The sequence below is a fragment of the Danio rerio genome, chromosome 2, assembly GCF_049306965.1.
Source record: "Danio rerio strain Tuebingen ecotype United States chromosome 2, GRCz12tu, whole genome shotgun sequence".
Taxonomy (NCBI): Eukaryota; Metazoa; Chordata; class Actinopteri; order Cypriniformes; family Danionidae; genus Danio; species Danio rerio.
In genome coordinates, this window is record NC_133177.1 from 10,253,552 (window position 1) to 10,268,601 (window position 15,050).

Genomic DNA, 15,050 nt, shown 5'->3' on the forward strand with positions numbered 1-15,050 from the left:
TTTTTAACAAAACAAATATAAATATGGATATAATATATAATACTGCTAATAATAATAACATTATACAAAAGCAAATTGTTATGAATGAACTGAAAAAGCCTCCCGAGATGAAGAAGGCATGAAGGCAGTAGTTTTTTTAATTTATGTAGGCTAGAAAATAATATGTTTTGAAATTTTTTAATCCTTTATATTTATATCTTATATATATTCTTATTATATCCTATATATATCCTTAATATTTTAATTCTCTTTTAAGATATTTGTGTTTTGCTCTACATCTTGTGTGTATTAAGCGGTGTGTAAGCGAGGCGCACAACTAACGCGTTCTGCGCTGGACAACAGAATGGCTTTGTCCTGGTCTATTGAAAAATCTATTATAGTTTCTCAAAATATTAACACGTCTCCCTTTTTAGACCAGAATGCCTTTGGGCGCACATATAAGCGCAAATGCATTTGCTATTTAAACAGCGTGGTGAAAACGTCAAAACGACTCTTGCGCCAAGCTGAAACTAGCAAACAACAATTGCGTCACACCTTGTGCCACATTGCGCTGAGTGTATGATAGGGCCCAATCATTTTATAAGAACAAACTCATTTAATTGTTTAAATATAAAAAGTGTTGAGCAAATTGACCAATTCCAATACAGCTTTCTTGAAAAAAAAAAAAAAAAAAAAAAATATATATATATATATATATATATATATATATATATATATATATATATATATTTTGTTGTTTAAACCAGAGAAACAAATAGAACATAAATAAATGAACAAGATGTTTATTGCCTTTAGCACAGGCTGAAATATCTGCAAGAGTCAACCACTGCACTTTAAATCCACTCCAAACCAAGATGCTTTACATTAGCTTAGGCGTTATTGATTTAAATTAGTTAATTTATAAAAAATAAAAAATAAAAAATAAATAATAATAATTTAGCTGAAAGAGAAAAACAGCAAAAAAATATTTGTAGAAAAAATATAAATGCTGTGCTACAATGCCGAGCAGTGTTCAGCACGCTGGTTTACCCTCCCTCCGACTGTAGTCACTGTGTAGAGAGAAGCAGATTTCATACCAGGCACAAGAGACTTCGTTGCTGCGTCGACCAAAGCGTAAAAGCAGTGGAGCCCACTGTCACTTGGCTTTCACACGCACCAAGGTCAAAGTTCAAAATAGCTCAATATCTCATGTACATGTATATTTATGCATGAAATGCTCATGCTCACCAGGAAAGCACAGTCTGCTTAAATGATATGCCTGAGCCAATAGAACATTTCTATGTAGTATACTTAGTACACAACATAGAAAACGGTTGTTTCTGATGCTTGCAATAGTACTGCTGTGCTGCCATGGCAACACTGGTAAAACGATGCATCTCGACTCGTTCACGGTCAATAAAATATTTATTTTGTTGGCTTGTTATATTCAAATATAACAGGTCTATGGCAGGGTACTGGAAAGGAGTATTGGGCCGATGGTTGAACCTAGGATCCAGGAGGAAGTCAGCTGAGATGGCTCGGGCATCTGTTTCAGATGCCTCCTGGACGCCTAGCTAGGGAGGTGTTCCAGGCATGTCCCACTGGAAGGAGGCCTCAGGGAAGACCCAGGACACACTGAAGGGACTACTTTCTCAGCTAGCCTGGGAACACCTCGGGATCCCCCTCGGAGGAGCTGGAGTAAGTGTCTGAGGAGAGGGAAGACTGGAGTTCTCTTTTAAGACTGCTGAGATACATTTTAAATATCTAGCCAGATTATTTTATAATATTCAGCAAAACATTAAATAATTATTAAAAAGCATTTTTGGTTTTCGAAGTGCATACAAAATTTTCCATTTTGGCCCAGAATTTTTCCTTTCAGTGCATCCCTAATGAAAATGTCAGAAATTGACTAAATTTAATAGAGAATTCTAATTCCTTGCCTGTCAAACAGTGCATCTCTAAAAACATTGATGAACAACATTAAAAATCCTACACAGAAGATCAAGAACACATTTCATTTGAGAGAACTAATGAGGTTCATTCTTGTCTTTAATGTGTTTGTAAAAATAACTTTGAAAATATTAAATAACTTTGCTCTCCCACTTGCAAGCATTGTGCCAAAAAGTGAACCCCTGACAGATTATACATCCCCACAATCATCAGTGTAGGATAAAATAGGGATTAGGTGTGGGGGTAGGGTTAGGTTTAGGAGGTGTGGTTGGGATTAGGTAATCAGGTGGTGAATTCAGCAATGAGGTCCATAATTTGGAATGAAATGTGAACCCTTACCACAAAGCCAGTCATAAGTGTAAATGTTTGTCAATTTTTTAAAAAGATTTCATTTATACAGGGTGAATAAATTAACTTTCAGTTGATGTATAGTTTGTTAGGATAGGAGTTAAACGATTATTGCATTATATACCGCCCCTTTCCAGTTGTACACGTGTTGCTCTTAAAAGCACGAAAGACCGCATGGTTCTGTGTGTGTGTGCGGCGCACACACACAGTCGGAAGCATGTGGTCAGCATTCGGTCTCATTCGCACACTGAGACGGGCAGAGAACACACATCTTATCTTAATGTGAACGCTTTAATGGTCAAATAGGTGTCAAAACGCGGTATTAAGTGATTATTTATATTGACCCTCATTTGTGTAATAAACAAACGAGTTGAGAATCAAAAGAAATGTGAAAGCGAAACCATTAAAGTGACAGCGCGCAATTCCTGCTGCCGCCTTTTTTTATCATTAATCAAACAAAACAAGAAAATCCCTCACTGCACCGCACTTTTGTAGTTAAACTGTTTTTCTTACAGTGAAGGTGCTTAAAGCACAGTTTGTTTCATATTTTTATTCTACTGTATTTATTTTTCTTTCCTTTGCAGGGTGAAAAATAATATAGGCAGTTGAAGTCAGAAATATTAGCCCTCCTGAATATTAGCAACCCTTTTCCTCCCCAATTTCTGTTTAATGCAGGGGTCACCAATCCTGGTCCTGGAGGGCCGGTGTCCCTGCAGGATTTATCTCCAACTTACCTCAACACACCTGCCTGGATGTTTCAAGTATACCTAGTAAGACCTTGATTAGCTTGTTCAGGTGTGTTTGATTAGGGCTGGAGCTAAAATCTGCAGGATACCGGCCCTCCAGGAACAAGTTTGGTGACCACTGGTTTAATGGAAAGAAGAAGATTTCTGAACATAATATTTACTTATTTTTATTTTTTTAAGATTTATTTTTGGCCTTTTTGCCTTTATTAGATAGGACAGAATTGAGACAGGAAGCGAAGTGGGAGAGAGAGGGGGTAATGAAATGTCCTCGAGCCGGGATTTGAACTCGCAACGCCCTGACATGCCCTGACATGCTATTGCACCATATGTCGTGCTATGATGACAGCACACAATATTTGACTAGATATTTTTCAAAATACAAGCATTTAGGTTCAAAGTGTGATTCAAAGGCTTAATTAGGGTAAATAGGCAGGTCATTGTATAACAGTAGTTTCTTCTGCAGACAATAAAAATATATATTGCTTAAGGGGACTAACTAATATTATAGACCTTAAAGTGGGTTTCAAAATATTTAAACCTGCTTTCATTCTTGCCAAAATAAACAAATAAGCTTTTCTCCAGAAGAAAAAATATTAAAGGAATTACTGTAAAAATTCCTTGTTCTGTTAAACATCATTTGGGAAATATTTATTTCAAAAAAATTCTCAGAAGTGCTAATAATTTTGACTTCAACTGATAATCGTTTTGAATAATCATGATTACAATCATGACCAAAATAATCGTGATTATGATTTTTACCAAAATCGAGCAGCCCTACAATCCATTACGAAAAAAGCAATGATTCTTTGTATTTCTCTCTTCTCCAAAGTGGAAAAAGAAAGAGGAATAGGCTACATATTGGGTTCATCCAATTCTCCATTAGAGGAAGGAGAGTTCAGCTTATTATCAAAGAGCTGCGCTGGATTATCCGCAAATGCAATGTTTATTTCAGGAAACTGGTGGAATTTTAAAGCATTGCTTGTGATACTTCACATATTATGAATGTAAACAAATCTCGAACAGAAACTGGCAGTACCAAAGACATTATAATAGATGGTGGCCATGTTGACGTGTCAAAACCACGAAAGACAAAAGTGGACAATGCTTTCTGTAATATCTATGGGCAGTACGGCAAATGCATGGACACACACACCAAGCAGCAGCAGGGCAGAGGTGCACCAGTCACTGAATCCAGCATAGGGGTTCTCAACTGTCCGCCACATTCTGTCTTTATTTTATGCATTGTGTTTGTCATAAAGTTATCTGTAGCTCAAATGACGGCATTCTGTATTTAGCTTTTTGCTTGTACGGTGGCTCTGAACTGTCAAAACAACGCTTTTTGAATGCATTTTTTTTATTTTTTATGATGGACTAAGGTTTTGAAGGCAGTGTGTCAATGTGATTGATACAATGTGAGGTCGAATTATGGGCTAAAAGTTCAGATTCAGTGTGCAATGACCTTATTTATAAAGAAGAACTCTGAAAAGTGCTAAAATAAGCTTGATAATGCAGAGCAGCACATTATTTCAGAAAATGTCAGGACAATTAGAAGAAAACAGTTCGAGTTGCTTGGTGCCATAGGAAGCCACATTAAACATAGACTTTTGCCTGAAGAGGAAATCATATGCGTGTTGTTGTTTTTGGCACATATTTCTTTTGTATTTTTTTGTTTTTAATAAAGAGACTGATTGATTATGTATTGTGCCAAAGTTGTAGGCCAAAAAAGCTTGTATTGCTAAGGACATTTGCTCAGTACTGTATCTTCACAGGTCGCAAAAATCAACTATCATCTCATTTATTTCAGGGGTGATTCGATTATGACAGAACTGTTTATTTTCTGGGGAAATAAGTCTGGATAACAGCAGGGAGAAAGGAGAAAGGTGGTCAAATATACAATTTAGCAGCTATTGCACAAAACCATTTGAAGACAGAATGCTGTGAATAACCAATATGATCCATTTTCACAGAGTCATGTAATCAAGCAGTACATTCTGTGAACTAATCTGACAAATGATTGGGGGTATGATGAAACCAACAGGCAACATAACAGGCAAGATAACTTTGGATAACCTACTCAAACATGCATCAAAGATACCATTTTAGAGAGAACTCATCTCCTATTGTTGAAAACAAAAATCAAAACATTTCACATTCAAATCTCCCATTTCATCAACAGCTTGGCACATTAGCATTGTTAGACAAGAGCAATCAATAAAACTAAGCTAAACACATTTAGCCTTATCGCTCAGGCCATTATAAAGAATTAAACATTCGGATATAACATGCTTTCGAAATATTTTGTGGCTGATGGGGTGTTTTGCGCGCCTGCTTTTTGATTATAATCACATTCTGGTCAGTAAATAGTGTGCAATTTATTCCTTTTCTGTAAATGCAGGGTTTTCTTCCAAGTCCTAACCTCAAATATGAGCAACAGCAATAATCGCTTTGCTGCATAATTATCAAATCATCTTAGTCTTGAATACAGCAATTATAGATGAGCTCTTAGCTCTACAAGAACTAGCCATCACATATTGATAGTGTTCATGTCGGAAAATAGCCCCTTTCACACAGTGATACCAGTAAATATCCAGAAAATTACTGGAATGACTTTACCGGTAAACTCAAGAAAGCGATGTTCACACAGGCGAGGATGTTGCGTATTTTTTCCGGAAAAGAAAGTTCACACATCCATTCCAATATATTATATTTGAGAAATATTTTTTTTACATTTTGGTACAGTAAACATAGGCTAAATAATACCCGCATAAAAAAAATACATAAATAAATTGGTTGATGGAAACGCCAAGATGCACATGAGTGTAAAGAATGTGCACATTGTAGAACATCTGAAAAGTTGTTTTGGTCATTCTAAAATGCCTTGATCATTTAGTATTTTTATATTATTAATTACTTCCAGAACTGTCAAGAGTGTCTGTGTCATGGGATTTGTCGCAAGTCATTTATCTAGTCTCCTACTGCCACAAATTTCATTTTTACTGTTAATATTTGGCACCAGTGAATCAGAGAGTGACGATTTTGTTCAGTTTGACTCGTTGGATGGAAACGCTGCTTTATCTGCACGTCTTTTATGCTATAATCTAGTTTTGCACATACATTTAATTTGCATTTCTGGATGGAAACATTGCTACTGACTACTGTGATTCAAAAACACAGATTTATTTACATTTTAAAATGGCATCTTTGGAGATCTTTTCTGCTAGAGATACTGTTGTAAAAAAAAAAAAAACATAATAAAAAAATCTTACATATACCATAGGAATGATATAACAGAATGTTTTGAGGGTTTTAAAACCTTGACTATTCCAAACCACGGTGTACCTTCAAAACGGTTATCGTCCCGGAGTTGTCATATCACCCAGCCCTAATTGCATAAATGCTTGTACATGTTGGAGAAAAGGAATTTATTTTTATTTTTATTCTTTTTATTATTTTTTTATAAGAAAAATGTTTAGACTAAAAACAGATTAATCAATCTTTCTCTTTTGTATTATAAAACATCTTGACCAGACAAACTTCCTCTTTTTTACTGTGCTGCATACTTTTTAGAAGAACTGCTGACTAGTGGAAAAGCAGAATAAGAATAAATTGAGGGTGGGGGCCTTTGTTCCAGAACTATAGTCTAGACATGTCACAAGTTGTCCTGATGCTTGTAGAAGTTGTGAAATATATTAAAGATGCACATAAATGTTCAGTTCTGGTATGCAGAGAAAGGTTGCAGAAAGAGGAAGTAATGTCCAGGGGTTGCAAAGAGCCAAGGGACTGCAGAATGACTGATAAGTGACGTTAAACCAAAACTCCACCTGTTAAGATCAGTTGTGTATATATATACTGGAGTCAGGAAATGTAAGTGAGTTGCGAACCTCCTGAATGTAATTCTTGTATTGCATTGGGGTAACGTAACCCAGAGCTCTGTCATCGAATTATTCATTTGTATCTAATAAATTACTAATATTTTTGGCATTGAAGAAAACCCTCTCCAGACCTTTTCTTATTGAACACGCATGGAATAGAGGTAGATATTCCAAAATACACCACAGTAAACTTAAATCTTTGTTAACAATTAGACTGTGGTAAGCATGCCGAACAGACCCCAGGTCTGCTTTAAACACCACCTGTTACTAGACGTCAGTCTTTCTCAGCTGTTCTTAGACCATGTGTTTGTCGCCACAGGGGGAAATACAGATGAATGGAGCCATGAATGTCCTTCCTGTGGTATAATTACACAATATCCTACTAAACAGCCCAAAAAACACTTAGAACTTATGATATATTGCATGAGAACATAAATAATGCTGTAAGACTTAAAGCAGAATCATTTCTGGGCATTCGCTTTATAACTAAAAACGTCCTGTCAAATTTAAATGCTGATTTCTCCTTTAATATTGAATAAATTTAGAATACTTAAAGTTTGCTTAATTATTTTTAATGTTTTTTTAAATAGTGTGTTTTGCTGCCCGCTGTATGGAGAGAGAGTTTATTGCCTCATCAGCTTCTCTGGCTATGTCATGGCAAAGGAAAAAAAACTGATTAAGTTTGACATTTTATAAATATCACTTTTCTATAATTATAAAAATATTTTAAAAATTAAAATTCATCAACAGCAATAAATAATACAGATGAAAATACAGGAATAATAATATACAAGATAAAAATAGAAGACAAATGTATAAGGCTTAATTTTGATAAACTTTTGGAAGGATTCACATTTAAAAATATTTCATTTAAAGTCTCTCCAGATAAAAATATCTCTGATAATATTAAAAATAGGGCAATCCACAAGAATAGGTTTAACAGTTTGGTCTCTGTTGCAATATTGTCATTGTAGGGGCTCTTCTGCTTTGAGTAAATGTTCATGTGTGAGCTTTGTGTGTCCCATTCGACATCTTTAGTGAACAATTTCATCATCTCTTCAGTTGAAAAAAATAGTTGGATTTCCTTCCTTCTTCGGGCTGAATTTCAAAAAGTGTATTTTCTGAGCACTTATCTCAGTCTGTTTGCCATGTGTTAAGAATATAGCCTTTTATTAGTGGCTTTAAATCTGACCGCCTGTCGCGGCATTTAATTTTTAATTTGTAGAACTTCCTCATTATTTAAAGTGTTCATTGCTCCAGTCTCTAGTGTCACATGCATCAAAAAAACATTCTAATATGCTGTCAGATAATCAAGAAACACCTATTTTTATTATTATTATTATATATAGAAACAAAAATTGTGCTGCTTTTTTTCTGTACTTAATAAAAAGTTAAATTGAATGGCATTTGTTAAGCTGTCTTTACAGTAAGCTTTAAACCACTTAATGTCAAATACAAATTAAAAAAATGATTTTAATATTACTTTTTTTTGCTATATATGTATTGCTATATGAACAATTTAGCAGGGTGATTTTAAAAGCTCTGTTTGGTAAGAATGAATAATTTTTAAATTGATTTGGAAGATTTTGTAAGGGAGGGTATGTGCATAAAATATAATGAACAAACTACAAACACGGATAAATACAAAAAGGCAATGATGAAAAAAAAACATTGCTTTATAGTTTTAAGACATGAATCATGAAAATCAAAAGCGATTAATTGACTTCACTTAAAGAGAATAAACCTTTTGCCCTAAAATTATTAAATCAATAAATGATAATATTATCATTTAAGTTGTTAAATTAATAATGAACTGTGCATAATTATAAAAAATTAAGTCAACTTAATGTTTACAGGCTTAACAACACAGTGCTTTAGTTTTTTAGGAACAACTTCATTATTTTAGGTTAAATCAACTTAAAATAGAAATAAAAAAACTTTAACTTAATTGATTTGCATTGCGATGAGCTGAAGGGGTTGTGTGGAACCCAGCATTTTTCACAGTGTTCCTTGTGTAAATAATTATATGCGGTTAATCTCTAAGCTACAAACATTATCCGTTCTTGTGCCCAAAATGGCTTAAACTCACTTGAAATGCTTGCAGTGATATTGCAGATCCTGCGATGTGACAATTGTGGTTTTGTGAATTAGTCATTCACAATATTTCATGCAGTAAAACTACCAATTTCTTTCAAAAGAAAACAAATCTCACTGACTCCAAACTCATGAGTGAACACGTTCTTATTCATAAGAAACGAATGCATTGAAACGTGATCAATTATACATGACGCATTCTGGACTTCATTCACAAAATGATTTTAATAGTGATTCAAAGGACATGGTGCAAGTCATTGTAAGACATGACTAATTCCCAAATGTCTGGTGCCAGAAAACCCTCCTCTGGACCTCTTTTCGAGAATGATACACCCAGCAAAACCACAAGAGGAACATATTTGAGTCATTTGGACCTCTTTTGAATGCTCACTGAATGTATCATCTCTAAAACTACTCGCATAAGTGTTCAACGTCCACTAAAGATGTTAAATACTTAATTCAATTCCTAACATTTGGGCATCAAAAACTACATATTTCTAATCCTCATAGTCACTGACATCATCTTCAGCGTGTGAAAACTCTAATGGCAGATGGCTGCTTCTCACTCAGGGCTGATTATGCTAATGAGGGAGAGATTGTCACTAATGGGCGGGGCTGTTCCCTTCTGATAACATGTACAAAGGGAGAATGTTAATCGATGCGTTTCTGCAGACTGTTTCTATAAAGTGTGATTATAAATAAAGAGTTTATTAGTTTTTACTGGTTATATTTACACACTGATGCCAAACAACGGTGATTGAACCCCTTATAAAAGTGATTTTTCCATAATAGGTCCCCTTTAAAACACTATTGATTGAAAACCTCAGCAGAAAATCTGATTGGTTGTTTTTATTTTTTCCTGTCTTGCCTCCCAGCATTAGTATTTATTTTCAGTATTTATTTTACTGGAAAGGTGGGGCTGAAGAGAGTAAAGACCCCATCTGATTGGTCAGATTTGCATAAACAACTTATGCACGCAGCACACAAATGCTTGGCTAATAAAATTAACATAATTTATTCTCTGAAATAAGGATATTGCATATACTATTATCAAGATAATGTTTTTTCAATATTGGGCAGCCCTACCAACTGCACAATTGAGCCTGTAAAGAATACTCTCATTTAGGGTTTAACATTAAATCTGTATGAATTAGCACACTGGTCATAAATATATGATTTACTCATGCAGAACAAATACAATAGCAGCTTTTTTTGTTGTCAGCTTTTATGATTAAATGGACATTAGATTTGCATATTTTTGAGAACTGAAAACTAATTTTGGCTTTGCATCTCACACGCCAATAATGAGCTGTCAACAGATAACTGATGAAGATCTTCATTTTTTCCATGGTTTATTTTTCTAAATTACTTAAATGTATTTTACTTGGGAATTTCCCAACATGTTTGGAGCTATCAAAAACTGTAAATGGTCGATCGATTAACTGAAGCTCCCTGAATTGCATCAAATATTGACATAAATACAGATATTAAACTAATTGGACTCCAATTATTTATTTTACTCGATACATTTAATTTCCAAAATAGATTGCTATATTTCCCCAAATAATCAAAATATCACACCAGACATTTGTAAAAAAAAATAAATAAATAATAAAAAAAATTGTGGAATTTTTTATAAAAAAAAAAAAAGACAAAAGCTGTGAAACCTTACAAAACCAACATGTTTTCAAAATAAATCTCTCCCTCTAATCAGGACAGAGCAGTAATGTTTCTTTAAAATATACAAATGTATATGTAAAATATTAAATCAGTATATATTTTAATCGATATTATGGACTAAGTTAAAATTAGGCCCACATGGAATCTGCGCACGCAGAAATCCACAGATCTTTAGCCCATCATTGAGTCTGTGTGTTTGCTTGTGTAAATGTGTGTACATTTATATTTATTCAGTTTTTTAATTAATTACACTAATAGTATTTTGATATAATGATAGTACTTTTAAAATGTTTGTATGATTTATTTACAACACAGTTTGTAAAGTAATATTTTCTGGCCCTAGTTATGATCATAGTTATGATCTATGAACAGTAGAAGGTAAATAATAACAGAAACATAATAATAATGGTACATCAGTCTTAAGAGCGCCCCGCTAATCATGACAGATTCATTTCAAAGTAAAAATGCGAACATAAAAACTTATAACAGGTAAAGATGTGTATCAGAACTAACATTTACAAAATCATTATATTATTAACCACATGCTCTTAAACCAAAAGTTCAATACTGAAGGTAAAACAATGATACATTCTGGTTTAGCTTCTCGTTGAACACATCTTAATTACCATCAAAATCCACAGACATTTCTCATTCTTGTTCCAATTACTATTACACCAGAATGTCAACATAAATAAATCATAGTACACATCTTTTACAAAAGATATTCATCATAAATATATTCATTTATAACTTCTATGAAATATCTCAGCTACATTTTAAAAGAATAAACAGCATTTGGACGGCTGAAGCAGTTCAATTCTTCCTAACAGTCTCTCTCACTGTCTTGTGCTTTACTGTAGGTGTGTGAGTGAAAAGCTTCAGTGGGAGACACATTAACACAGGTGTGTCAGCAATAACTAATTCACACCACCACCGACATTTCGCGTCTAGGCGTCTCGCCATTCTATCTCACAGACAATACACATCTGAACACAGACAAACAATCATATTCTACATTTGGGGAAAGTGGCTATTTTATTTCACGCTCCCTGTAATACCGCGTTGCTAAAGCGTGGATGAAGGCAGAAGGGAATATCGAATATCTGGGCTTTCATCACATGCATACTGTTACCCAAATAGACTTGACACCCGTCTGGACCTCGAAACAAACCAAATAGCGGACACATTTTTGATATAGCAAACTAATTAAACGTGGAAACAATCAAACGATGACGTATTAATACGAAAAATTACGTGTTGGCTTCAAACACGTTTGCAGCGCTACACATACATTGTAGCGGCTTGAGCTGCGGTTTGCCATTATCTATCATAAAACTAGATTAGTAACAATAATTTATGTGGTCTTTCGACCATTGCACTGTTTTATTCCTTCAAATGTATCTTCATCCATCGTAGTGAAAGCGGCACGTCTCTGACACACCCTCCGAAAGTGAATCCGTGCATTGTGTGCATCAGCCTTAAACAACGCATATAACACCCAAAACAAAGCTCCAGCATCTATATTACATGGATATATCACGCCTTTCATGGCTCAACGCGCCCCCAGAAGCATTTGAAGAGAATCCTCTGTAATGCTACAAATGCGGTGCTCGCATTTCAATCAAATCCACTCTGATTGAGACAATACACGAAAGGGAAAGGCAATTTATTTCTCCAATCCATACCTGCACATAATTGTTCTCGCAATATTCCGCAACCCTTGAAAGGTTCTGGTAGCTCTCCACAAGGGCTCTTTTTCCTGCTGGGATTTCTTCCTCTAACAACATTTGTAGCTCTGCCATCTTACATCCCTCTGCATTACTCTTCTCCCCCTCTTTCATTGAAACCAGCGGAGCTTCACTCTCCAACAGGAGGTCCCTCGCCTGGCATTGTGGGATTCCCGTTGGCTCCTCTTTTACAGCAGCACGACAATTCTCAGCCCAGCGCTTTACGCACTGTTCTGTGATTGGCTGTTTGGTTCTGAGAACCAGGTCTGGACCAATAGGAGGAACAGTTTTTGTCAGCGATGTGAAAAACAACGGCATTCTTACTGGGGTTTGTGGCAAGCCGAAATAGCTATAAATACCCCTAAAGTTACTACTCGTCGTAATTGTACTCTTATTAGTAACGTTGAATTGATTGTTTAAAAGAGAGCATGGTCATTATTACCTGAAAAGTTCAGCACATCCAACAAAATGAGAGAGATACGTTTTAAGATTTTGCATAATGTATACAAATCCCCAAATTGCTAATTATTTTGATATATCTAATTTGTGTACTTTTTGCAATATACATGAAGAGACTTTATTTCACTTATTCTTTAGTTGCATTCACATCAAACTTCTTTGGAACAATATTATTTTTTATTTATCATGCTTATTTATTTTTCTTTCCTAATGTTTTGTTATTGTATTTTCACGTCAAAGCAGTGATGTTATTTTTCTTGTATTTAATAAAAAATAATTGATTCTTTAATTCAGTTATTAATAGTAACAATTAAGATTATAGAATTATTACAAAAACATTTCAGTATGAATTGCAATTAAAGAGCATTTTTAGTTATTTATTTTTTCACACAACTTCCAGTTTTCATTAGTATACAATCACAAAGTTTTGCAATTGAATTTTTATTGTTAAAAAAAAACAAAAAAAAAAAAACATGTGTAACAGTGTTAAAAAATGTTGGTGTGGCATAGTTGCACCAGATAACATCACTCCTCACTCTTGGCTTATTCCCTTGAGACTGATTTCTACTTTTGTGTCAAATGCATGCGGAAGATTCAGCAGTGCCTTTGCACAGTCACGTCTTTCACCATATGCTGACACAAAATTTTGAAAATGCGTAAAAAAAACATGCGCATAACTGAGTAGGATAAACTAAAATTACTCAAAAGGCTGATAGCTTTTTATTTTTATCTGCATGTTGTCTTTTTGGTGATGCAGTGACGCAGTAGGTAGTGCTGTCGCCTCACAGCAATAAGGTCGCTAGTTTGAGCCTCGGCTGGGTCAGTTGACGTTTCGGTGTGGAGTTTGCATGTTCTCCCTGCGTATGCGTAGGTTTCCTTCGGGTGCTCTGGTTTCCCCCACAAGTCTAAAGACATGCGGTACAGGTAAATTAGGTAGGCTAAATTGTCTGTAGTGTATGAGTGTGAATGAATGTGTGTGGATGCTTCCCAGAAATGGGTTGCAGTTGGAAGGGCATTTGCTGCATAAAAATATGCTGGATAAGTTGGCGGTTCAATTTGCTGTGGCAACCCCAGATTAATAAAGGGACTAAGCTGAAAAGAAAATGATTTAATGAATGAGTCCAGTGGAGAAAACCAATACTTTTGTTTTGTGTTTATGATTAAAATTGTTGCATGTTAACAAGTTCTTGTCTCTTTCTTCCTTGAATGAGTGCAAATTTGAGCTAATTCAACAGTAAACTTCAAATCAAAACATTTGCAAAGAAATTCAATTCAGAGGAACATAGAAACATAAACCTCACTGCCAGTGTTTTGGAAGTGCTATTGTCAGAGCAAGACAAACAGAAAGCAAGTAAATGCACAGCTACTATGGAATAAAAATATTGTCTTTAAAATTTTTGAAGCTGCGTCACGGTCATGACATAATAGCGTGTATTAGTAGTCAGAATTATTAGCCCCCTTTTGATTTGATTAGATTTTTTAAAAATATTTCCCAAATTATTTTTAACAGAGCAAGGAAATGTTCACAGTATGTCTGATAATATTTTTTCTTCTGGGGAAAGTCTTATTTGTTTTATAGGTGTGAAAACACACTGCTGAAACGAGGGGGTTTCATGGCCCTTTAATAGTTCATGCATAAATCAAATCCATGCATGAGTAATTCTAAAAATGTAAAACGGAACGTATAAGTGTGATTTTTACGAGGGTACAAGTCCAAAATCTATATTTAGAGCAGTCAGACACAACATTGCCTTTGTCTGTTTGTGTACGACTTGAAAATGTATGGTTGGTGCACCAATGTACATACATACATGTACATACACAAAATGAAGTTTCACCAATGTTTAGCTGTAAACACAAAGTTTTGACTATGAGTACGAAGAGAAAGCGACGGTTGATTCATGCACATAATATTTGACTGTTCTTATTCTAAGACAATACAGGCAATGCAGCACGGTAATGATTTGAAGTTAAATACATTAAAGTATAGTTCGGCTTGCCATATTCTGACCAGCGTGTGATCTCGACGAGCAGATTTACAATTAAGACTAAATATATGATTTTTGTTCACTGTATGGCCATTGTTTTTAGTTGGAATCACAATAAAGAGTTTGCTGTTCGAAGTTAAAGACAACATGTTTTATGAACCCCATGTGCATAGATCTGCTCGACCGTAGTCATAGTGATATAATATT

General features: G+C 34.7%; 1 protein-coding gene across 6 annotated transcripts in view; it reads right to left on the reverse strand.

The window, feature by feature from the left end:
* Positions 1-12,560, reverse strand: part of abi1b (abl-interactor 1b) — a 47,299-nt gene extending 34,739 nt beyond the window's left edge. For 5 of the 6 annotated variants that reach the window (XM_068212840.2, XM_005171177.6, XM_005171176.6 and 2 more), the window contains exon 1: positions 12,355-12,511. In XM_068212840.2, the coding sequence (XP_068068941.1) occupies positions 12,355-12,510 (156 nt within the window). In that variant the 5' untranslated portion in view covers position 12,511. Of the gene's footprint in view, positions 1-12,354 lie in introns of all 6 variants that reach the window. The other variant, NM_001076707.2, reaches the window with a different exon arrangement.
* Positions 12,561-15,050: the final 2,490 nt, after the last annotated feature.